The sequence below is a fragment of the Macrobrachium rosenbergii genome, chromosome 40 (assembly GCF_040412425.1).
Source record: "Macrobrachium rosenbergii isolate ZJJX-2024 chromosome 40, ASM4041242v1, whole genome shotgun sequence".
In the NCBI taxonomy this organism is placed as follows: domain Eukaryota; kingdom Metazoa; phylum Arthropoda; class Malacostraca; order Decapoda; family Palaemonidae; genus Macrobrachium; species Macrobrachium rosenbergii.
This window is the reverse complement of record NC_089780.1, coordinates 31,302,666-31,327,203: the sequence shown is the minus strand read 5'-3', so window position 1 is coordinate 31,327,203 and position 24,538 is coordinate 31,302,666. Positions and strand designations below refer to the sequence as shown.

General features: G+C 33.5%; 1 protein-coding gene across 6 annotated transcripts in view; it reads right to left on the bottom strand.

Moving 5' to 3' along the window:
* Positions 1-168: 168 nt before the first annotated feature.
* LOC136826313 (BTB/POZ domain-containing protein 1-like) overlaps positions 169-24,538 on the bottom strand; it is a 531,599-nt gene continuing 507,229 nt past the window's right edge. For 4 of the 6 annotated variants that reach the window (XM_067083546.1, XM_067083547.1, XM_067083544.1 and 1 more), the window contains exons 11-12: positions 19,434-19,556; positions 169-6,340 (exon numbers count right to left, since the gene is read on the bottom strand). In XM_067083546.1, the coding sequence (XP_066939647.1) occupies positions 6,182-6,340; positions 19,434-19,556 (282 nt within the window). In that variant the 3' untranslated portion in view covers positions 169-6,181. The remainder of the gene's footprint in view (positions 6,341-19,433; positions 19,557-24,538) is intronic. The other 2 variants (XM_067083549.1, XM_067083550.1) reach the window with 2 other exon arrangements.

Genomic DNA, 24,538 nt, shown 5'->3' with positions numbered 1-24,538 from the left:
TAAATTCCAAAGTAGCTGATGCAAGAAATGCATTCATCGCATAAAACTATGATTTGTACTGTCACCTAAATATAAGTTCATTTATGAAACATTTTATCAAAATTGGTGATATTCTTATTTTCTAACTGAAAACACAAATTACTAAATGAGGAAAAATGATAAAAAATATACATTTAACAGTTGTATTGGCTACAATGACATTTGAATTTTACTAGAGCACAAATATACACTGCTTTAAGAGTTCCCTTTAATATATTAACTAAAATGCAATAATTACAAACAATTGAGTCACTACAGTATACTGTAATGTACTCTATCTAGTAGTATATATGTTTCTAAATTGTGGGCTACACAAAGAATTACAAATAAAAATAATGTAATGTGTTACAATTAAAAAGTTGTATTACTCAAAAGTAGACTACACGAAGGTTTCTACCACAATTTTTTGTAAAAGTCAGATCAAAGGCATTATAAGTCATTTTCAGTATTCAGGAATTACAATGGCAAAGCATGTGGTACTTATGTCGCTACTTATATTTGAAAAGGCAACAGTATAGTCTATCTGCTTTTATTTCTATGTAGATGTTAATGATGTGATATAATTACATATTGGTAGAGCTTAAGAAATCACTATAAAAATAATGTGCGTCTTAAAGTGCTATGTTGACATTTAAAGAACACAGATGTTTGATCAAATTTCACAACACTAAATATTTGTGACCAGAAGTTGTGTTGACTGAAAATAATCATCAAAATTACAAATATATTTACAAGATCTGTTTTCTGTCGTAGTACTTTGCCACAGGCCCAACAACAAACATATATCAAGCTCACTGGAAACATATCTCTAGAGCTTAGCAGAATATTAGACTGACTGGCCCTGGACTGTAGCTTCTAGTCATTTCCATATTTATCATAAAATTTTACAATATTAACCTACACCTGTTGGAAGAGATTTATATAGCATACTAGTTCATGATGGTAATCATAAGGCAAACTAATCTATCAGAACTGTCTCTAAACTACAAATTTGTGGTCCAAGTTTTGATTTCCTTTGACAAAATGCTATGACGTAGCACCATCCCTTACAATCTCATTAGTATAATGGAAGAAAACAAAGAAATATATCACAGCTCACAATCTCCTTTATTGAAAAGGAGGGAACCCAATGAAGATTCTAAACATTCAACATATGTCAACGGTATTCTGGCCATATGTCCTGCTCTTTCGTCTACTACCATTGTATTGCTCACTAGAACATGAGCTACAATTACAGCCATAATACAATTCTGAGAGCATATAAATCAAAGTCTGAACTTGGAAGGCAATTATCAATTATGTTGGAATGCTGGTCACTTGAAGCACAACAGAGGGTCTTATGAATCAGTGCTCGTTACATAAACATCATGAGAAAAAAAATCTTACATCTCTGGTATAAGTGATTATAGTAAAGAGTGATGGGTATCTATTGTTAGCTGAAATTTTAGTCATTATCCTTATTAGTGATCAAATTACCACCTTTGGATCAAAGGTATCAAAGGACTCATAACTACCACTATCACTGCTAAAAGAAATGGGCTTAAAATATACTATTATAGATATTCCAGAAAAAATCAGAATTTTTATAGCCCCTACAACACACTGTGTTGTGTCTCAAGTGATATGAAAACTTCATTGCCTAAGTATTTTCATAAAGCCACATCAGAACATACAAACAGCAACGTGAATTACAGAAAAGACAAAAGTGAAATGGTAGCATTGGAATTACACAACAGCAGCCTCTACCTCCACTTGAAAAATTCCAGTGTAACAATGCTTTTTTTTTTCTTTCCACTTAATAGTTCTTGTATAGAATCTTGCTTAAAGTTTACTTTACAAACTTCCATTACCAAGGTATACAAAGAATAAGGATTGTTTGAAGAGAAAGTGTCCTATAATTTATAGGTGTGTCTGATACCTTACAAATACTAAGCACTCAATCAACTACTGATCTTGACACAACTAGAGGTAACTTGAAAAGATGACTGGGGCATTACAATCCCCTTGTACCGTAAAGGAAGATCATTGATTTATTACTTTACAAATTATGATTATGAAACACTTTATCATTTGGCCATGTGTTTTAAAGGTGTCTAGATACTGTATACCTGTCAACCAAGAAATGCCTTGAAAAACATTTTGTTTGGAATGAATAAAATAAAACTGAAAAATATCCTGACACTACTGAAGTAAGAAAAAATGTACTGTGCTTCACTGTCAAAAAGTCAAAATATGCTTAAAAGAATGGTTTAAGGAACTCATGATTGAAAATGAAAATGTTCATTCACATGATATGTTAACAAACTATGAATGGAAAACCTGTAAGTAATTTAAAAGGGTGAAACTAAGTTTACAGAAACCAAAACATTTAGCAATAACCAAATGAGCTAGCTTTATCATGTACTGAAACTACTTAAAAAAAAAAAAACAAGAGATTGTGGTTTCAATATACTGTGCATAAATAAATAAAAATGAAGACTTTTCTTGTATGTTAAGTTCATTTCTACAGCTATCAGTTACCAAGACTACAATATATTCCACAACATAGATTAAAAACAAAAAGTTGTTGGAAGAGTTTAGTGACAGTATCAGATCTGAAAACTGGTTGAGAATATTCACTAGTTGTTCCTATTACAGTATTCTTGAATACCCATTCATAACTTATGATAAATGGAATTTCTGTTCTTACATAATGGACGTGCTAAGTGACGTCCGAATACTATTTTTACTACTGAAATATGAACAAATGCTAAAATGTAAATAAATTTTACTGTTACTACAGAAGAATATTTAGTATATGAAGCATTCCTTGTATCTGTTTATGTTAGATATGGTACAGCATGTTTTCTTAAACTAATAAGTAACTAAATACAGTATATAAATTGTTACTTCCTTACCTTCATATTGCATCACTCAAAACGATACACAACCTATATATATACTGTAATAACATTAAATTCTTGCTTAAATAGCTTCAAATGATCATTACCAAATTTAAAATCTAAAAATAACTTTAGAAAGGAGACAAAACTGATGAAGTGAATAAATGGGATTCCTAAAAAATACAATGCACTGAGCTAAATATTTTTAAAACCTTATAATTTGCTGTGTACAATTCAAAGATGGCAGGGGTCCATGAGTAGCAAAAGGAAAGAGAGAAGCAGCATGGAACCTCCTTTCCAATTTGCAATTCAAAGTTATTTGGGGAAACCATGCATGCTATATCACTTAATACATTATTTTAGCAAAAGCAAAATGAAATGTAACATAATTAAAGCAGCTTTATCCAGAAGGGTGGCAATTAAAAGAAGTTTCCTTAATATAAATTCTAGCATCAGCGTCCCTGAAGCATATGATAACTATGGGAGTTACATGTATGTTTGAGTAATACTAACATATAACCATACATTTTACGAATACAAACATTACCCAAGTATTTCACATTTCCAGATCTTTATTGAGGGAGAAAGACTGACAGTGTTCATCAAGTAGCTACATTTTTCATGTAGGTAAAAACCTGTAAAATACCAGGCCACCCCAAGTAACTGCAGCACCTTATTAACCATCACTACAGGATATAAAGAACCACTACAGGATACAAAGAACAACAATCTTCCAGCACAGGCAAAATTTAATAAGAACCTTCCTGCATAGTTTTTCTGTTGTATATACTTGTTTAAAATAGAGTTCATAAGTGTTCTGTATTTTCAATTAAATATACTTAAAAACCTACATAAGATTGGACTTTTTGTTAACCAAACCTATCATAACTGTACATAATGAAAAATGAAAAAGCTTGAGATTATGAAATAAAGCCTAAATAATAAACATCTTTAAGGTGGGATGAAGGATGAAGGGTAATAAAAAAATAAGTGCATGGGAATAAAATGCAGCAAGTGAAGTGAAGTGAAGAACTGAAGCAGCTGTACCAAAAACTACTAATATTTTATGGTACATGTAACGGGAGATCTAAAGTCAAAAGGTTAATGAATAGCAACCTTTTAACATGCAAAAGGACCAACTTATTATGACATTTACATGAGATCTGTGGAAGAAATATTTAGGTTATTGATTTGAAGTTTTATTCTGAGAATGTATGGCCATACCCTAAAATGATTAACACTTTGGCTACATTTAAAACAAGAATTCAGAAGAATATTGGAAAAATGAAGTAATCATTTCACTGTACAGTATAAGTTCCTCATTGGGCGAGTCGGTAGAGTTGTCACATAGCAATCGCTAGGCCCGAGTTCGAGTCTCCAGCCGGCTAATGAAGAATTAGAGGAATTTATTTCTGGAGATAGAAATTCATTTCTCGCTATAATTTGGTTAGGATTCCATAATAAGCTGTAGGTCCCAATGCTAGGTAACCAATTGGTTCTTAGCCACGTAAAATAAGTCTGACCCTTCGGGCCAGCCCTAGGAGAGCTGTTAATCAGCTCAGTGGTCTGGTTAAACTAGGATATAATTAACTTAACTGTACAGTATATAAGTCTGTAACTGAGAATATTGGGAGAAGACAGCAGTTTTCAGTAACACTGATCTATACTTGTTCAATAAAAGGGGTTATCATACATTGCATAATAAAGACTACTGAAAATATGGGTTATAAAGAGTAAGAATTTCAGAAGGGTAATAAAATTCATTACTTTTGGGGATAATATCAAGTAAATTTGACAAGTTTCAAAGACTTGCATATAAGCAAAACAGTAATAATGTGGAGTTAGAAATCAAAACTTACACAATAAAAATGACAAAAGAATACCCTTTTTAACTTACCATATACCCTCTACAGTATATGTACGCTTACAGACATGTTGTATCAAAGAACACTGCAAAAAGGTTACACAAAGAAATTGCAGTGCAGAAGTAGCTTGCAAAAGAGTTACTGAAAAATTCTCAAATGCTTTGGGTTGGCTGTGAATGAGTTTGAAACAACCTCCAAGGATGTTTGAAATTTGTTCTTTAACTTAATAAAATCCATAGTGACCTACATAAACTTTTGATGTTCACTGATTTCCTTTTTAGAACTCTCTTACCAATTTTGATTAATGCCATTAACACATTTAGTGAACTAAAATAATTCTATTACAAGTTCCACTGTACAATGTGAATAGTGATGGGGATGCTATAAAAGTGTGCATTTTAAGAATATACTTAGTTTTCCACAACATTACAATGAACTTGGTTTCGAGTCTAAATATCCATGAGAATGGAACATCAGTTTGGCAAAATGGAAATTTACTGTATACTTAAAAAAGTTTGTACAAATTCCTTGCAACTGAGAAGAACTTTGTAAGTACATACAGCATAAAGCATCTACCTTGAACATGTAATAAATAAACTTATATTCCATACAACAATCAACATCTGAGAAGTATGAAAATATTTACAAATCAAACGGAGCAATCAAGAGAACACAAAAGCATCTATCTGAACATGATTATGTATACATTTTTTCAACAACTAAAAACCTATGGGGTCATATGGGAACTAAGGATAAGTGGTATATCTGCACAACACAAAATACACTCAGATCTGGATATGCAAGATTTAATCAATAATATGCAGTGTGTTGCTCTCCTCGTTATATTGGCCTAAAGCCACCTTCATATTTTAACACAAAAGTAATCTCATTATTTCTACCTATTTTCTTATGCATATACAAAAAATATAACTTAATAATGCATAACAATCTTTCTGTAGTTCTTTCAGCACTGCTTCCTTAAATAGCTTTGTACTGAAACCTATACCCAACTCAGGTTTTTCCTTTCAAGTTTTCATTCACATCAGTACCCAAATTATCAATTTAACTGAATTTATAAATACAATGTCTTCAGTTCTAGACAAACAACCATTATTATAGTGAAAAGATAGCAGATGAGAGAATAGAGTCTTCGTGTCCATAACTGACAGTTACCATTTGATTTCAAACTAAACACTATGGTCTTTTGCTTCTCAATTTTCATCTTCATCACTAGGACTGGCAACACTTACAGACTCCAAGACAGTGAACATTATGGTTTGAGGCCATTTGTCTTTTAAAACTCAGTTATTCCAAGAATTTTAAACATCACTATTTACTTAATAAAGAAAACATTTTGATTATTTTGTCACAATAAGAAAAAATTGCAATTATCATTCATGTGTGAAATATAATTTCTGGTATTTGTCCATCTTCAACAGAAGTTCCATTATTATTACCAGCTGCATAAGTAAAATGAAAGGTCACACGATCCCCCGAAGGACACTCCACTGTTACTTTACGAACTCCTTTTGTTCCATAGTGAGAATCTGGGCCCTGTAAAATGAAATTCAAAAAGAAAAAGAGATGGTATGCAACAAAATAATCAGTGGTGGAACTTGGTCACAATAGGTCTGGTCCAAATTATTTTAGTGACCCTGTGAAGTGAACTTAATGCTGAGTCTCACGATATATATATATATATATATATATATATATATATATATATATATATATATATATATATATATATATATATATATATATATATATATATATAATATAATATATATATATTATATAATATATATATATATATATATATATATATATATATATATATATATATATATATATATATATATATATATATATATATATATATAATATAATATATATATATATAATATATATTTATATATATATATATATATATATATATATATATATATATATATATATATATACACAGTAGAACACCGGTCCTCGAATCGTTTTAGAAAAAGTTTCAGGCAACTGCCGCTAGTTGGCATTGTTGGTGGAGTTCTTCCCACGCAAATTTAAAAGCATTTAAAGCCCACACATACTACTGTTGCTGTTGTTTGGAGAAGTACACGCTTGTACAGGTATATCATAATTTTTTTGGCTTTCTGCACTGAATTTTCGACCAATCATGGGTCCCAATATGTTAGGGTATCATAATATTTACTGAAAGATGTTTTACAGTGATTTTGTACACTATTCCAGTAGACTCTGTATGAAATTTACCATAAATACTGAACGTAAACAACGTTTATGTAATTAGTACCGCAATACATCACCAGGGTGGTGCTGTGGTTTGTTTACATCTGCTCATGCCACAAGCTGCCGAGTGCCAACGTAATTTAGGAAATTTTTCTTAACTTTATGATAACAGACATACAGTAATTTGGCTTATAAATACTGTATTATTAATCTAATGTAATAATCAGGCTTGTTTTTCAATGTTATCATTATTAACAACAGTTTTGGTGTGTACCCGTTACAGTACATTGTGGTGTGCCTACAGGCTACCTAGCCTAGCCTATGGCGCTTGGTCTACCATCAGTAATACGACCGCATTGGTCATAAGCCAATTTTTTTTATACAGTATGCATTTAAAAATGTAAAAAGTGTTTCTGATACGGCAAGTTATTCAACTCTGAACTTGTTTAATTGTAATTTGTGTAATGTTTTGTATAAAAAGGCAAGGCTGGGGTAATGACTGGTGGGCAGGAATGGATTAATCCATTTTCAGTTATTTCTTATGGGAAAAACTGATTCAGAATTTGACTAAATCGAATCTCGATGCTTCTTCTGGAACGGATTAGTGTCGAGGACCGGGGTCTACTGTATATAATTATATATATATATATATATATATATATATATATATATATATATATATATATATATATATATATATATATATATATATATATATATATATATATATATATATATATATATATATATATATAATTTGTATTCATTCTGTACATTCTGCAAATCAAATATACATAGTTCATAACTGGTTGGACAATCATCAAAACAACTGGATGAAATGAGAAACTATTTAACATTTATAACTGTAAGTGAAATCTTTTAGACATTTGGCAAAACTACAACACTTTCCATATCTTTAAGGCTAATGACACAAATGATAAGACAATCATAACAACAGTTAAAAAGTTCTCAGAGTTCAGCAACAATTCTTGTATTTATGGAAAACATTTCATCAAAATTGAAAACAATCAGCAAAACTAAAAAAATGGCAAAATGTGCTTTTATGCATCTGTATGCATTATTGATTAAACTGAATGTATTCAAATAACAAGTATCATTTGTCCCAAACTACCCATATCAGTAAAACTACCTCTCACTAAGGAAGCTCTCATTTCTTTTTTTGCATTTAGTGAAGATGGTAAGGAAGGTATAAGATAGAAGTACAGCACTGGATCAGGTTAGTTGTTGTCGATCTTCTAGACCTGTCACCTGCCAGAGCATCATTATCATCATGTCCAGGGTATCGGCAGTTGATAAACAGAGAATCATGGATGCCTACAATGCAGGAGAAAATTTTATTGAAGCAGCAAGAATACTTGGAGTTGTTTGCACCACTGCCTATTCTACCATATATAGACATCAATGGAGGATGGCCCTCGAAACTGGATGATGAAAGTAGAGATTTGCTGCTTATGATAACTGAAGACATCCCAACCATAAGCCTGAGGAATCTGAATAGAACGTTTCATGAAATGTGGCCCCAAAAACCAGCAGTATCCAATTCAACAATAAGCAAGAGCCCTGGATGGAATGCTGATTAGTTTGAAATCTTGCAATGATGTTCCAGCTTCTCAGAATTCTCCCACTAACAAGGAAGCACGCGTTACTTATGCACACTGGATGTATACTTTCTGTCTACAATGTCACTGCATTTACATCGATGAGACAAGATTCAACCTCTTCACAAGATGTCACTACGGGAGAGCTCCCATAGGAGAACGCGTACATCGCATAGCAGGCAGTCAGCATAGGAGAAACGTAATGGTTATTGCTGCTATATCTGATGGAGTTGGCTTGGTCTATCATGAAATTGTTCACACGAGTGTAAACAGAAGTCTTCAGTGATTTTCTAATGTCACTGTCTGTTATTCTCGACGATGAAGGAGCAGTATTAATTATGGACAATGCACCATGCCATTCAAATGTTTCTGTGGATAATGATGCACTGGATATCAAATACCTTCCACCAAATTCCCCCTTTCTCAACCCCACTGTTTCTACGTGATTAAAGCAGACATGAAGCAAAATTAATATGATACAGCAGGTAGTGATAAATCGTCAAGCTGCTGCAGCAGCTAAAATGACCATGACTGCATGGCGTGAAAGGATCATGGAATAGATAATTGGCACAGTCAATGTAATGACACGAAATTGTTGAAAACAACTACTGGCAAGCATACGGATACTTACAAAAATGTGTTCAGAATACAGTACAGTATGGATATATTACATTAACCATTTCCTGTCTTTGTATGTTCTATGATCAATGCCTAAGTTTTGAATGTTTATGACTAGTGTAGTGGCTTTATTTTGTTTTGTAAAACCTATGATACAGTAATCTAGTAAATGCTGCAATGTACACTTATGAGAGTTTTGGAGTACTTACTGACTTGAATAACCAAGAATGTCTCTAATCGTGTCTCTAATCTCTGACGACTCTTTCATCGGATATAGACAACTGTTTCACCAATTTGAAAATTATCCAAAAGGTAATGCACACTGCTTCAAGTTTTGATGATTGCCCCAGTTAACGCAGACTGTTAGGGACTTTTTAAAGCATTATTTCGTACTAACATTAATTGCTGAAGCTTGTACACCAAATGTTGAAAAGTTTTGCAGATTGTTCTAATAAAATGGTGGAATGTCTTGTTTTTATGCAGAATGTACAGTTTGAATTGCAAATACATATATATATATATATATATATATATATATATATATATATATATATATATATATATATATATATATATATATATATATATATATATATATATATATATATATATATATATATATATATGTTACAGTCAACATGCGTTAATCAGTCATTACACGTAATGACTGAAATTTCAGTCATCACGGACGTAATGCACTTAGGAGACATTTGATCCCCAGGAGCTAGTACTAAACACCGCTGAAACAGTGAGTCACCTACACTATTTTGCCAGGTTTAGTACTAGTCCCTGGGGTCAAATGTATTTTGCCGTGTTTAGTACTAGCTCCTGGGGATGAAATGTCCCTAAGTGCATTACGCAGATGACTGAAATTTCAGTCATTATGCGTAATGACTGATTACATGATATTGACTGTAACATATATATATATATATATATATATATATATATATATATATATATATATATATATATATATATATATATATATATATATATATATATATATATATATATATAGTCATACCCCAAGCTTACACGAGGTTAGGTTCCAGAACCCCTCGCACATGGCGAATTTTCGCATAAGTTTGGCACAGTTTTTAAAAATGCTAATAAATGCTTATTTTTAAAGTTTAAACACTAAATATGACCCTAATCATGCTCTCAAATTATTAAGCTAACTTTTAAATGAAATTAAAGTTACTGTAATTTCATGTAAAAGTTAGCTTAATTCATTACCCTTAAAAAAAAGAAATAAATGGTTAACATAAAAATAGGGGGTTGGAAGAGAATTTCTGTCTCTCCCTTCCCCGACCGATCTATTTTTAGAAGTCTTCTCAACCTCTTTTTAATAACTTCCTTATTCTACATCTCTTTCTCTTGGTTCTGAAATGCTTTTTCATAAACAAACAGTGTTTTTTATTTGGACTAATACAACTCTTAGTTATTATGTCTCTTAGTTTTAGAATGTATTTGCCACAATTGCACATTTACACTTCATAGATGGCACAGGTAAAATTAGATCAATTTAAACTATCTACTGTACAGGTAAAGACATACAGAGAAATAATAAGTTGTAAAAATGTGTGAGTGCTAACTATAAACAAGAGAGAGAGATAAGGGTTGTCCTTACTTAAGGGAGTGAAATTATTTATCCATTATTAAGGAGACAGAATAACACAAGAGAGATTGTCCTTACCTGAAATATCAAGTTAAATTATTTATGAATTATTATGGAGAGAGAGAGAGAGAGAGAGAGATGGAAATTCAGTGTTAAACTAACTTTGAAATGAAATTAAAGTTGCTGCAATTTCATTTCAAAGTTAGCTTAATACATTACCCTTATTTGATGTTAAAATACAGGAAAGTGTGAAGATTAGTATACTATTACTCTCACTCCCCATTCCACTGAATTACTCCCCATTCCACCGATCTATTTTTAGAAGTCTTCTCAACCTCGTTTTTAAAAACTTCTTTATTCTGTCTCTTTCTCTTTGTTCTGAAATGCTCTATGTCTCTATGTTTTAGAACGGCACATTTACAGTTTGTAGACGGTATAGGTAAAATTAGGTCAATTTAAAATGATCTACTGTACAGTTAAGGACATACAGAGAAACAGTAATATGTAGGCTGCGCTAACTACGAACAAGAGAGAAAGAGAGGGAGATAACAGTTGTCCTTACTTAAGAGAGTGAAATTTTTTAAGAATTTTGACCCGTTGATCAGCAACACTCCCCCTTCTTGCCATGTTAAATCGACATGTCTGACAGCTTTTGCCTTTGAGCTTCTTACATAAGATGAGGGAAGATATTTGTTTGTTTAAAATAATACAAATTTTTTAATTACAGTTTTATTATTATTATTATTATTATTATTATTATTATTATTATTATTATTATTATTTAATCTTGCTAATCTTATTAATATTTGAAAATCAGTACTTATTATTAGGTAAAAAATTGATTTATTATACAAAACAAATAACCATACATGTACCATAAAAATTCTCTCATCTCAGTAAAAGAGAGAGAGAGAGAGAAATTATTACTTTTATTATTTAATGTTATTTAATTTACACATAAAAGCTTGAAAACTTATAAATTACATAAAAAATTAAACAAACACTTTTGCAGGGTTTCTCAGTATTCACAAATGTTCGCGTGTCTGTGAAAAAGTCGTATATGACAATTATTAGTTAGGTTCCAATGAAAAGTTTGTCTTTGAATTCAAAGAACTTTCAATCGCACAAGTTCGAGGTATTACTGTATGTAAATTTTCATCACGTACATCATGACATGTTCGAGGTATTACTGTATGTAAATTTTCATCACGTACATCATGACATGTTTTATACTCTAAATGTTAACCCATAAATATTGTTTAATATCCAATTTGCTATACTATAGGGATAAGTATTCCATCACTAGCGGGATTCAAACTGCTGCCTGTTTTGAAACAGTGTGAGGTGACTTTTGATCACTTATCCATCAAGGCAGGTATAAGTTAATACTGACTCTGCTGCACATATGCCTGTCAAATTCAGGTTTTGTACTTAAAATCGATATTACCCTACCACCATGATAATTCATTGCTATGTATCAAGTGGCTAATTATGAATTTTTGTCACATACACAGTGACATTTTGTACAGCCACAAATATTGTTTGAAATCCAGTTCACTATACCTTGGGAATAACTTATACACAGTGACATTTTGTACAGCCACAAATATTGTTTGAAATACAGTTCACTATACCTTGGGAATAACTTATACCCAACAAGAATTAGCTTATAAATGCTTCACCAATGGGATCTGAACTACTACCTGGTTTAGAAATGATGTACCATGACTTTTTGACCACTGAGCCATCAAGAGCCGTACAAGCTGATATTGTCTTTGCAGTACATAAGCCTGGTTCATTACTAAATGAGAGCACATGCTAATCACCGAATATCAAATGGGGGAAATACCATAATTCTTCCTGAAAATACCAGCAATGCTTTTTAGCCTTGCTCCTCTTGCTTCCAAATCTATTCCACTTTGAAAAGGATTAACCCACAACTCCTTGCAGGAAGATCAATACTCAAGGTCCTACCCCTACAGAAAGAACAATATCGGTAGGGATCCAAGTTTAGGTTTCATGTCGTCCATATCTTTGGACGACATGAAGCCACCACACACTTGCTGACATCCTTCACACCTTTGGTGTTCTTTCTCCTTGGGCACATGCATAATGCACGAAAAAATATCCATACCAATAGAAGAAGAAAAACAAGTATCAACTTGTCAGTCAGCAGAAGTGTAGCAAGTTGTCATCACTCAATGGTGGGTAAATACAGTGTTCCACAAAGTTTAATACAGGCGATACTCCTCTACAGAAATAGTTTGGAATAAAGGGGATGTCTGCAGGCCTCCCTTGCTGCTCTGTCAACTCCTGTTTCACAGTATAGTAACAGAAATGCTTTATCCCTTCTAGGACCTGCCCATCCATTACAATAGGATTCTCGACTCTCCTCTTCCTCATTTGCACTTTCAATAAATGTATGGCATACAATATTCTTACTCAATGTATATTTTGTAATCCTGAGCACTTCTTGTGATGTTATATGTTACATTCATTGCACAGTATACAGTTCACCCTGCGAATTTCCCTCCACAACCACATGGCCACTTTCATTGCTTTACTTTTTCCTTTGCTTCCTTTGAAATCACAATTAGCTTTCTTTGTTTATCTAAAGTTTCACTCCTCTCCCCTCTATTCCACTCTTCCACCTTTTGAACATTTCCATCATCTCTTCCTTAGTATATAATAACTCCCAGGGCCCCCATTTTCTGCACTCTTTTATACCTTCTTCCATTACTATGCTAACCAGCAAAGGGCTCAGCACTGATTCTTGACAGACACCAGCATTTCTCTTAAATTCTTGTGATACACCTGCCACTGTCTATCTATCTATCTAGAATGAGCTTTATAGTAAAATATCACTAGTTTAAAATTTCTTTCTGGTACCCTCTGCCTTCATAAAAAGCATTTAAATACTTGTCTTGGTACTCAGTCAAATCACTTTTCAATATCCACAAATGTGAGGTAGAATCTCTTTTTGCATGGCACTTTTCCTGTACCTGCTAAACTATCAAGACTGCTTCAGCTGTTGATCTCTTTGGCATGAAACCAAACTCACAAATATTGATTTTAACAATTTTTCCTGTCTTTCCTCCAGCCCCATTTCAAATATTCTCATAGCATTCTCAAGTAGCCCCATCTTTTTATAATTTTCATGTTACAATGCATCCCTTTTTCCCATTCTAGCTGGGGAAAGATGTAAAGTATATAAAAGAAGAAAATAGAAAAATTAGTGTTGAAAATAATAGATAATAGAATGCTGGAGGCATGTTTTAACACCTGAATGGATAAAATGAACATAAATTAAGAGGACATAGGCATAACAGAAGGACTAACTGAGAACAAGATAGATGAAGTGGCTTCAAGAAAATGAAAAACAGAAAAGTCCCATGACCCTCCAAAATAACATTTTTGGTCCTTCTGTTATGCCTATGTCCTCTCTTCTCCTCAACTGGCCTTTGTACACTTCCATTTCACCAGCAAGATTATATCTCTCTGTAGCTCTTCCAGAATGTCACCCTGCAGATTTATTCTGCATTTTGTATTCCTTCTTTCAGGAGTTTTTAGGTTTTCCTGATTTTTGGTAAGCAAACTGAAAACGTGTGCATTACCATTTTCCTGAGATTATCAGAAAACTTCATTCTTTCATTTATTCAACCCATTTCTATCAAATCTTTGGCCATTTCATCCCTGACCTACATGCATGTCTACACATTTTGCCTAGTTTCACAGCACCAAAATTTACATTTCTCTGTGTCACCACTGCACTATAAAGGATTTCATGCCAGCACTTTTATACCTAACCTAATGAACGTAAATGTTATACAAATGTTCATATTCTTATCATTAGCATACCTGCTGCTTCCATGCTTTTTTCCACCATCGTTTCCACATTAACAATACCGGGTTGTAATGAGCTTGCCGTATTCTTATCTTCCCAGGAGATTCTTCACACCCGTCACCTACTTAACGGCTAACAGGTACATGGGTAGGGCTGTGTTATTTTGAGTACATATTTAACTTGACAAACTCAATTCACTTACTTTTCTTTAACCTTGGGAGCAGTTGCTGGCCTAGTCATTAACCCATTTTGAGTTTAATCATTGACAGGCAGGGAATATTGGTAATCACGAAAGAAAGAACACCGTAGCACTGAAAATTCTTGGGCAAAAAAAGTGACAACTGTATGCATGCTTACTCAAAAGCTCCTAGGTATGGGTTTTCTTTAACATTTTATAGTTCCTGGGTTACACAAGCATTTGGCACAGAAGCTCTGCAATCCCACAAAAGTTCACAGCTACCTTGCATGTAAATTTCCAGGGCTGAAAGATTAACAATCTTTTGATTTTTCAATGAAGCCAATGCAGTATCAGCTCTAGGCAATGTCAGACCAAAACCTCTCCTCAAAACCACTGAAGGCCAGTCTCAAGGAGACCAACAAATGAAGTAACAGGTTCAAAAAAGGAAATACTGTATAACTTATTAACTTTGATTAAAATAACATAAAGGAAGAAATGCAGCACCAGGAAGGAACCTAAGAATGTGTTGTCAGTGGAAGGACTCACTTGGATGTTGAGTACATCACAAAACTCAAGAAGGATGGTAGCCAGCATCAATAACATCCTCTTCCATGTCTCTACTGAATTTACAACTTCCCTTACAATATTCTTCTTGCTGGGAACTATGGTGCATTTTATTTGTGATAAACTGTAGCTAGGTGAGCAATGAAGTAATAGATATGCTGATGAGCTGATGAGCAAATTGGGAAAAAATGTCATTCTGAACTTTTCATATTGAAACAATCAACGATTACTTTATGTTTAAGACAGATTTCAATTCATCAAGGTAACAAACAATTGTTAGCTTTGTAGGAATTAAAAAATATTAGGCAGCATGTTTCTACTGAGCCCATCTTCTCACAAGTATTTCTACTTTACACTGCCATACAACACACTTGTTCAGAGCATCTCAACCAGGCCTTAACAGAAGATCAACATTGTTTATAATGTCAATGAAAATAAAGGTTATCTTAAGTTTTCTTGTATCTAAATCACTGAGTTAATGGGGCCAAATTTATTGACCTTACGCAGACTTAGCCAGTAACAAAATGATTACAAGAAATTTATATTTTACAGCAAACACATGGAGCTCTAGGTTTAGTCTGATAAGAACTGAAAAACAAAGTATTATCAGCCACATCCTCCATCCCTGTGAACTTAAGGTCTATTTTGAAAGACATCAAATATGGAGTCACCAAGGACAATATGTCTGATTGCTGGAGCATCATCTTAGGAAACTCCTGTTTGTTGCCATGATATTCCATAAAGAAAATTATCTTAGTAGGTCCAAAGCTTTGGGCTCCCATTTGCCATCTGCTACATTAGTTCCTCTGAAAGTTGCTAAGAGATCAAAGTTACAGTTTCAGGGAGTGAACTTCACATAACAGTGTGGCACTCTGTACCCTCATCTATGGACTTTTATGAAAGATACATTAAAAAAAGTTTGAAGAAGTCATGTCTTAACAATTTTCGGGTAATAATTCATGATTTCCTGTTATTTTATTAATAGGAGTAAACTCTCCTGGGACTGACAGTGTATGGTAAGCCACTTGTCATAGGCAGCCACTTAATTAAAAAAAAAAGTTACTTGGAATTATTATTTCAAGACATGCTGCACTGTTATGCTGTCACAATAATGAAAAGATTTACATAAGTGCAAAAACTTAATTATAATAAATATTTGAAAGTTATTTTCTCAAGAAGGGTACTATCCTCTGATGTTCTCTGTCTTGATAAATTTACTATAGTGTACCATTATGTTACCAGTACAGGCTTAAACATCCTTTAGTATTTTAATAATTCTAATGAACAGGTGTGCTTCATCATTTCAATACTTTCTGCAAGTAACTCTTTTCTTTTCAGGTAATGTGAAGGGAAATGTTAGACTAGCAATCTCATTTTTACGGGCCTTTCAGGGGAGATAAATGTTAATAACATTGTCCTCGTTGGTACAGAGACTAGATTTAGATCACATAATGGGCACAAAGGAAGAGAGAGACTCAGATTTGAAGTGGATATAAAAAAATGGTTACATGATCATTGCTGACAAAGTTAGCACAACTAAACTACTGTCTCACTTTTTGTATAAACTGGTTAGTGAGGCATGCAACTAATGGTCTTACTGAATTAAGTCAAATCCCAGCCATATCCAATCATTACAGCTTTCGAATGACTGAATCTTCAAGACTGCCAGACTAGGGCTGAAGGCTAGAGCAGCTATCTGAAGGCACACCAGTTGCACTAAACCCCTTGACCACTGTTTTAGGGATATTTTTACATATATATCCCTACAGCATTATAAATCTTATAATAATGTTCTGATATAAACTTGTTATTTCTGGACATTCTTTAGATCTTAAAAGTCTTTTCATCTAAAATATAACTACAAGCTGCCAATGCATGGGGCAGATTGTATGTATGTACTAACACTGAAAATGCTTATTGGCAGTAACTGCTGCACAGTAATACTAAAATACCAAAAATCAATGAATTTTCACAAACTAGATTTCTATAAAAATTAAGAGTTAATTTTAAGCTACACTGTAATTTTAAAGGGCAAACATCCAGTGTTGCCATGAGAAACCAATGGGACTGGAAACAATTTCACCCTGGACACTAGCTGTTCCCTTATCAAAATACATTATTTCACAAGGTGATATCCAGTTATGATGTACAATAAAATTTTCCAAACCCTCTCCCTGTAAAGAAAATACAAATTAAAGTGATCTTTGCTCTCTTTCTCAAATTTTATTTTTACTATGAAATAAGAGGAACATCATTATTAATGATTATGTTAACCATGCCCAGTTTCACTAAAGATTCAGCATTAATCTGTTACAGAGGAGTAAAGAAAAGGGGCCCTACATACTGCTTTATGCAATGATCTAGTGCCAACAGCAGACTTACGAAAAGGTAGTAGAAATACTCATAAAAGGAAGAGTGGAATGGAAAGGAGAGGACTGAAAATCATCATAAGCAAAACAAAGCTTATGGTGACATAAGGAAACAAGGGAAAAAGTACAATCTAGAAAGTCTGGCCATATGATCATTATAGGAAATGTGTTAGAATGAATCCTATTGCATCTATCATACGTAAAAGGTGGTGTCACAAGATGTGCTCAGGATTACTTATTATACATGAGGTAAGGATTTTCAATATCTGAAAAGTATTACAACTGCAAATTGAGAAGAGACCCATGTTGTGATAGACAGGCAGGCCTAGAAAGTGGCAGAGAATATGTGCATGTTGGGGGTACACTGAACTGTGGAGCAAGACTTGAAAGAGAAGTCAGAAAGAGACCAGCTGCAGCATGGTCAACTGAACTGTAAAGATTGCTAGACTACTTGTACTGTATCTACAAATGTACCTTTGGTTGAGAAAGAGCAAAGACTAGTGATGGGTACTTAATTCCTGTACTACTCTATGCATCTAAAACATTGGCTCTGACAAGGAAAAAGAAGGAAAATTTTTAAAAGATTTGACCCTCAAATGTTTTGATCCATGGCAGGAGTACAGTGATCATATTATGAAGGACGGGTTGGTGGAGAAATGTGTTATCAACAGGCTGAAAAAAAGACTGACATCTCAAAAATTACAATGACTTGGCCATGTGTGGAGAAGGGATGAAGAACAGCTGGCCAGAAAAGCAATAGATATGTAAGTAGCCAGGCCAGGCAGATACTTTTAAGGAGGGCAAAGAAATTGTGGAGAAAGTGGACAGATGAAGACCTAGATTTGATGGAAGTTCATGCAAACAGAGCACAGGACAGAAATGATTAGAGAGAACTCATTCCACATCTAACCCCATAAAGGGAAATGCCAATGGGAAAATGTCTTATGATAGTGATGATGATGATGGTACATTCTTGAGAACCTCATCATTATATAACCAGTACTCTACTATACACAAAGAACGAACAGACAAAACTAGTCAACAAAATAAACACAAGGCATATCATCATACGGTCTTGATCTATAACACTGGAATACAGATATTAAGTGAAACAGTAATTGTACCTAACTATGCACCCATTGAGAGAAAAATAAGCACATATTAAACATCATAGTGATTAACAACACAACTCTCATTGATTTAACGTTCTATCTACCTTTAAGCAGACTGTGAATTGGCTACATAAAAAAAAGGCTGAAATAAGCTAGGTTTTATATCCATTTAGGCAAACTAAATGATTTGTATATATTAATTTTACTGCAAAAAGGTACTTTATAAACCACACTCACTATATAATTTTAGCTGTTCATACTGTTGAACAAATACCACAAGTACTCAGTTAATCAGGCAAGCAACAAAACATTTAAAAGATAGTTAAAATCTAAGCATAAGCATCTGCCTTAACTTAAAAAGCTGATAGACAACAAACAGACATCATGCAGCTTCCTATAGTAAACTTAGATAAATACCATAATTATTCCAACTGTTTCTACACTGAGAGGTAGAGAAGCAGGTTTCAATAGAAATTCTTACCTTCAGTGTAGCATAAGCAGTGTAGTTAGTATTAGGCAACACCTCAACAGGCTCTTTAAACATGACTCTAAATGTATTCACGGTGCCATCAGAGGTAAAATTTGTGTCATTACTGGCACAGACCTAAAAGAGGCAATGTGAGTCAACATCAGACAGTTAAATAAGCATTAATATTGTATATGGTTATTTAATTACAAAAGAAATTACCGTAACTGACACTTGCCATCAGACTGCCTTGCAAGTGTACCACACATGAATCACAAAACTAAAGTTCCCTTTCTTTATGAAAGAATGAAGAAAGGGACCAATCTTCCTTTCATTTTTAAAAAAAGTCATCCGACTGAGTTACAAAATCAAGTTGGATGCATGAGTAATCACAATATTAAATGTCTAATGAACAGGATATAAATTCATGTTCAAGCCATGAAAAATTACATATTTTATAAAAGCATTATACAGTAGTATTAAATTTCACTCCCCTCTTTATCATACAAAACAAGAGTGGAAGGTAACCTATGTCAATGGAGGTTCTGAAAGTTAACATGCCTTATATATGCAAAGGAGAGTGAAAGCAAGTTTTTGGGAGGGTCTAAATCTGGCTGGGTTTGGAGAGTATGTAAGGGTAGTGGTACTACAGAAGATTATTTAAAATGTTCTTTAGATTTTTAGGACTGTTGCAATTTCACAAATACACATACATAGTCTGACACATTTTATTATGTTAATTTGAATTTTATTTGCATTTTTTAAAGGAGCCTTTTGTTGTCTGCTAAATTAATTCATACTAGCACCATCTGTCACTCTGACATTACATCGAGATTCTTGGAAGAAAATAAAGAAATCAAGTAACCAGGTTTATTAAGAACAAAATGCAAATTCATATGATGTTATTTAGGAAATTGTGTGAATCCACTACTCACTTGTCAACATGGTTAAATTTTAAAGATCAGGTCATTAATACAAAAATTGAATTTCAAATTTAGGGTAGCTTTATCCTTTTCATTTTTTAAATAACACTGTTGCCTACAAGGAATTCTTATACAGTAATCTTTACTTTGCATTCACAAATAAGGTTGCCAGATTAGAAACATGGAAATATGGGACACTTACAATGACATTATCATATTACAGTAGTTAAAAGAAGAGATATAAAAACATAAAGCAAGTATTCTAAAAGTTAAACTCTAATTATACTTTACCGATTACCAAGCTTTTGTTAACAGGTCCTTGTTCTTTTGCAACAGTGTATAAAATTCTTTACACTGACAATCTAGGTTCCATATGCATTGTAAGATAACTTCTAAAGTGACCACATCCAACTTATTTCATTCTTTTCTCTATTGAACTTTCATTATTGAGAAAACACGCCAAAAATTAGCATTACAGGCATGTAAGCTGAATAAAAACTGGCATAATACCAGCAACTTTGAGTATTGTTCTTGAAATTAAAAAAAACCTTCAGTAATGCTGCAGAATAGCTGTGTACTGTACAAGCCATTCTGTTATGTAAGATGTCCTGTTGTGGGGGATTCCAAGGGGCAAAGCCCTCAAGGCAGTTCAGGGGCAGCATTCTACAGTAGGTTAAATTAAGAGAAGGTTAGGTTAGTATGTATCCTTGTTGAAATATGATTTTCATCTGGTTTTAAACAGGCCACTACCAACAGAGGTAACCTGTGCAGTTCTCCTGCACTTTTATCAAACCCTTTTCTTGTGAAAAGTATTGCAAAATTAACTTGAAAAGTTTATGTGTTGTGATCACTTATATTCATAGATATGCCATTAAGAATAACTTGCATTTATATCCCTATCAACCTCCACAATCGTGAATGGAGCTATTGCATATTTTACTATTGCAATAGTTTTAATACTAGCACTTGAAAATTTACTTGCAATCTGGAAATCATGAAATACTGTTGGTAAAAGTACATTCGCACAGTCACTCAAACTGAATGTTTGATGAAGATGGGGTGTGCAAGGTGACTGGAAATTCTGCAGCTTTTATTTTATTTTATATTTTTCTTGATCAAGAAGTCTATTATTTTATAGGCTTCTCTTGAGGTTGAAGCACCATTAAACAGCATAAAAAGCTAGTAATTCACTGTTTTTATATGTTACTTCATATAAGACTGTCCACCATGTTCAGTACTGAATGTGCAGTCATTTATTCCACAATTAGCTTCCAAACAACTTTTCCCCTGCTTGAGAAATGTTCATTCATTGGAATATTCACTACAAAATTTACACTTTTAAATTTTGGCCTCTTTGGGATAAGTTTTAAATTTGGAAAAACATGGCAACCATAACAATCTTTAAAAAATGTACACTAGATACTGATGATGATGCATAACTGCATGGGTTGTTGGTAAAATGTGACAAACAGTCACCTATACTGCTGCCAACCCTTACAACTTAACAAATTACAAGCATCAATTTCTTGTAAAGCTCTTGGAAATGCTGTATTCTGTGAAGGTTACTTTTATCAGTAGAAAAGAAAGTTCAATTACTTTCATAAAGCTAAATTAAGTGAGTAACAATGTAATTTTCATATGAAACTTGAAACTGAACCAAATATTAGGGTGATAACTAGGGTGTCCTTGCAAGAACAATACTGGACTGGGATAAATTCATCAAAAACAGGGAATCTGGCAACCCTAAACACTTTTTTACTATATAATCCTCTACACAGGACATTTTCCTAACATTTTATCATTCAACTGTAACCCCTCTGTAGAGGACATTTTCATACAATTTTATTATTCAACTATAACTGGTAGCCAATGAATACAGTATTCACACACTGACTGTACAGACACAAAACAAAATCAAACATACAAATCTGACTTAATGATTATTGTATTTTTACTGTACTTTTTCTTACTTATAAAAAAGATTTTGTGGAGAGAGAGAGAGAGAGAGAGAGAGAGAGAGAGAGAGAGAGAGAGAGAGAGAGAGAGAGAGAGAGAGAGAGAGAGAGAGAGAGAGAGAGAGAGAGAGAGAGAGCATAAGCTAATAGCCACCTGCTGTCCATCAGACTTGCGTTCATGTAGGATACTGAAAACAGTCGAGGCTTCATTATATCTTTTATTTAGTGTTATAAATTGTACAATGCTTTTTTTCTCAGTTATGTTTATGGATGGTAGTAAGGGAGATCCCGGAGTATTTTAAGTTTTTAGACACAGTGAAAAGCACTATTAATGTCGCATTTACAACACGAGTCAAGAACACAGCAGCATTTACATGCTTAAGAGTCTTTTGTGTCATGCAGTGATGCCATGAATTTCCACATGCATTGCAATGTTTCTTCTTAGTAAACGATGTTGTTGTGTATTTTTTGAACTTTTAACTACAATTTAAAGTAAAAAAATATATTCAATTCCCATTTTTTCACTGAATTCCATATACAGTACTTAAGCCTATTTCCATGTGTGTTTGAATTTATGCTTCCCTGTAAATGCAAAGAAAGGGGACACAGAAAGATATGACACTGATGAAAGATATGGAGTTCCTAAAATACCTGATAATGAAGGGTCTTGTGGAAATGTGTGTGAAGACAGGCTTTACTATTGAAAATACAGTAATCCTTCAATTATCTGGATCACCATTATCTGGAACTCAACATTATCCGACATGCCTGGGGCAAGGACCAAGGCTCCAAAGATAAATATATATAAATTTTTAAAAATTTGAAAAACCAATCTCCGATGGTTGGCAATGCTGCGTGGCCTCAGGAAAATGTTGGTAACATTGCTTACAGTCATAAACAGACTGAGAAAGGGTCTTGGGGTGGGGGAGTCCTACAGAAGTTTCCAAGGTGGGGGTGTGGGTTACATGGCTGGGCACCAAGGGAGAGGAGGGGCTGTAAGGCTGTGTAGAGGACCTCACTCAGAGAAGAGTTGTTTTGGAAGGTGGGTGGGGCTGGGGAGCAGTTTCCTAGGCTGGGAGGGGGTGGGGATGCTGTGTCGATGGGTAAAGGGTGCTAGGTAGATGTCTGACTTGCTAGAGCTTGTTATGCTTTGTGTTGTTACGCTTATGATTTTTAATTTATATTTTATGAAATTCTCATTTATAATTTTACTGTATTTTCTCATTTTTATTTTTACAACCCAAAAGATAAACGCAATCACGTGCATAGGGTGCGTATGTATACACACACTCATTCACTGGTGTTGGTGAACTTGCTAGAACTTGTTTTGTTTTGAACTTTTAAATGTATGATTTTTTCTACATTTTATTAGAGAATGTGCACACTACTGTAACTTTCAATGAAATACATTACATCACGCACAAAGAAAAAAAGGGAAGGCACAGAGAGAGAGAGAGAGAGAGAGAGAGAGAGAGAGAGAGAGAGAGAGAGAGAGAGAGAGAGAGAGAGAGAGAGAGAACAGTAACTGAGATGAAATATCAACAGCGATAAAATATTCTCTTGTGTACTGTTATATGTGTAATAACCAAACTTCGAGTCAACTAAACTTTTAATGAAATACTGTGCACTGTAAATCAAGAAAAGCAAAAAAAAAGGCAAACATGATATACTGCACTACACAAACATACACACACACACACACACACACACACACACTGCAGAGAGTAACATAAGATTCATGAAATGCCACATACACACAGGCATACAAGTAAAGTTTCCATGATACTTTGAGGTGAAATGAAAAATCATTAATTCTAGTATAACACGAAATGATCAACTACTTTTTAGAAGTGGGGTTTTCAATTTTTTTTTAAATTTATATATCATAACTCTTTGGGGTCTTGACCCTGGTCAGGGTCTGTAAGATAATGTCAAGTTCCTGTAAAGTCGCTGCTCAACGGGTTCACAATGATGAACATCCCGTTTTCTGTGGTGCCTTCACAGCTGACCTGAGGTCGCACGTACACAATCTTATTATCAGTATTGTGATTTGTATATTTATTACCTGTTCATTTGCCCTTGCACCAAGTATATGTGTAAGAGTATTTTTGTGTCCAACCAGCTATTGTTAATCATTGTGTTTTCTATATGTACCAGTCCTGTTTTGTGTAGAGAAATAGTTTGACCTCGGGTCACTTGTAAATTTTTGTACTGGTGGTCTCTGAGTATACGCCGACATCCG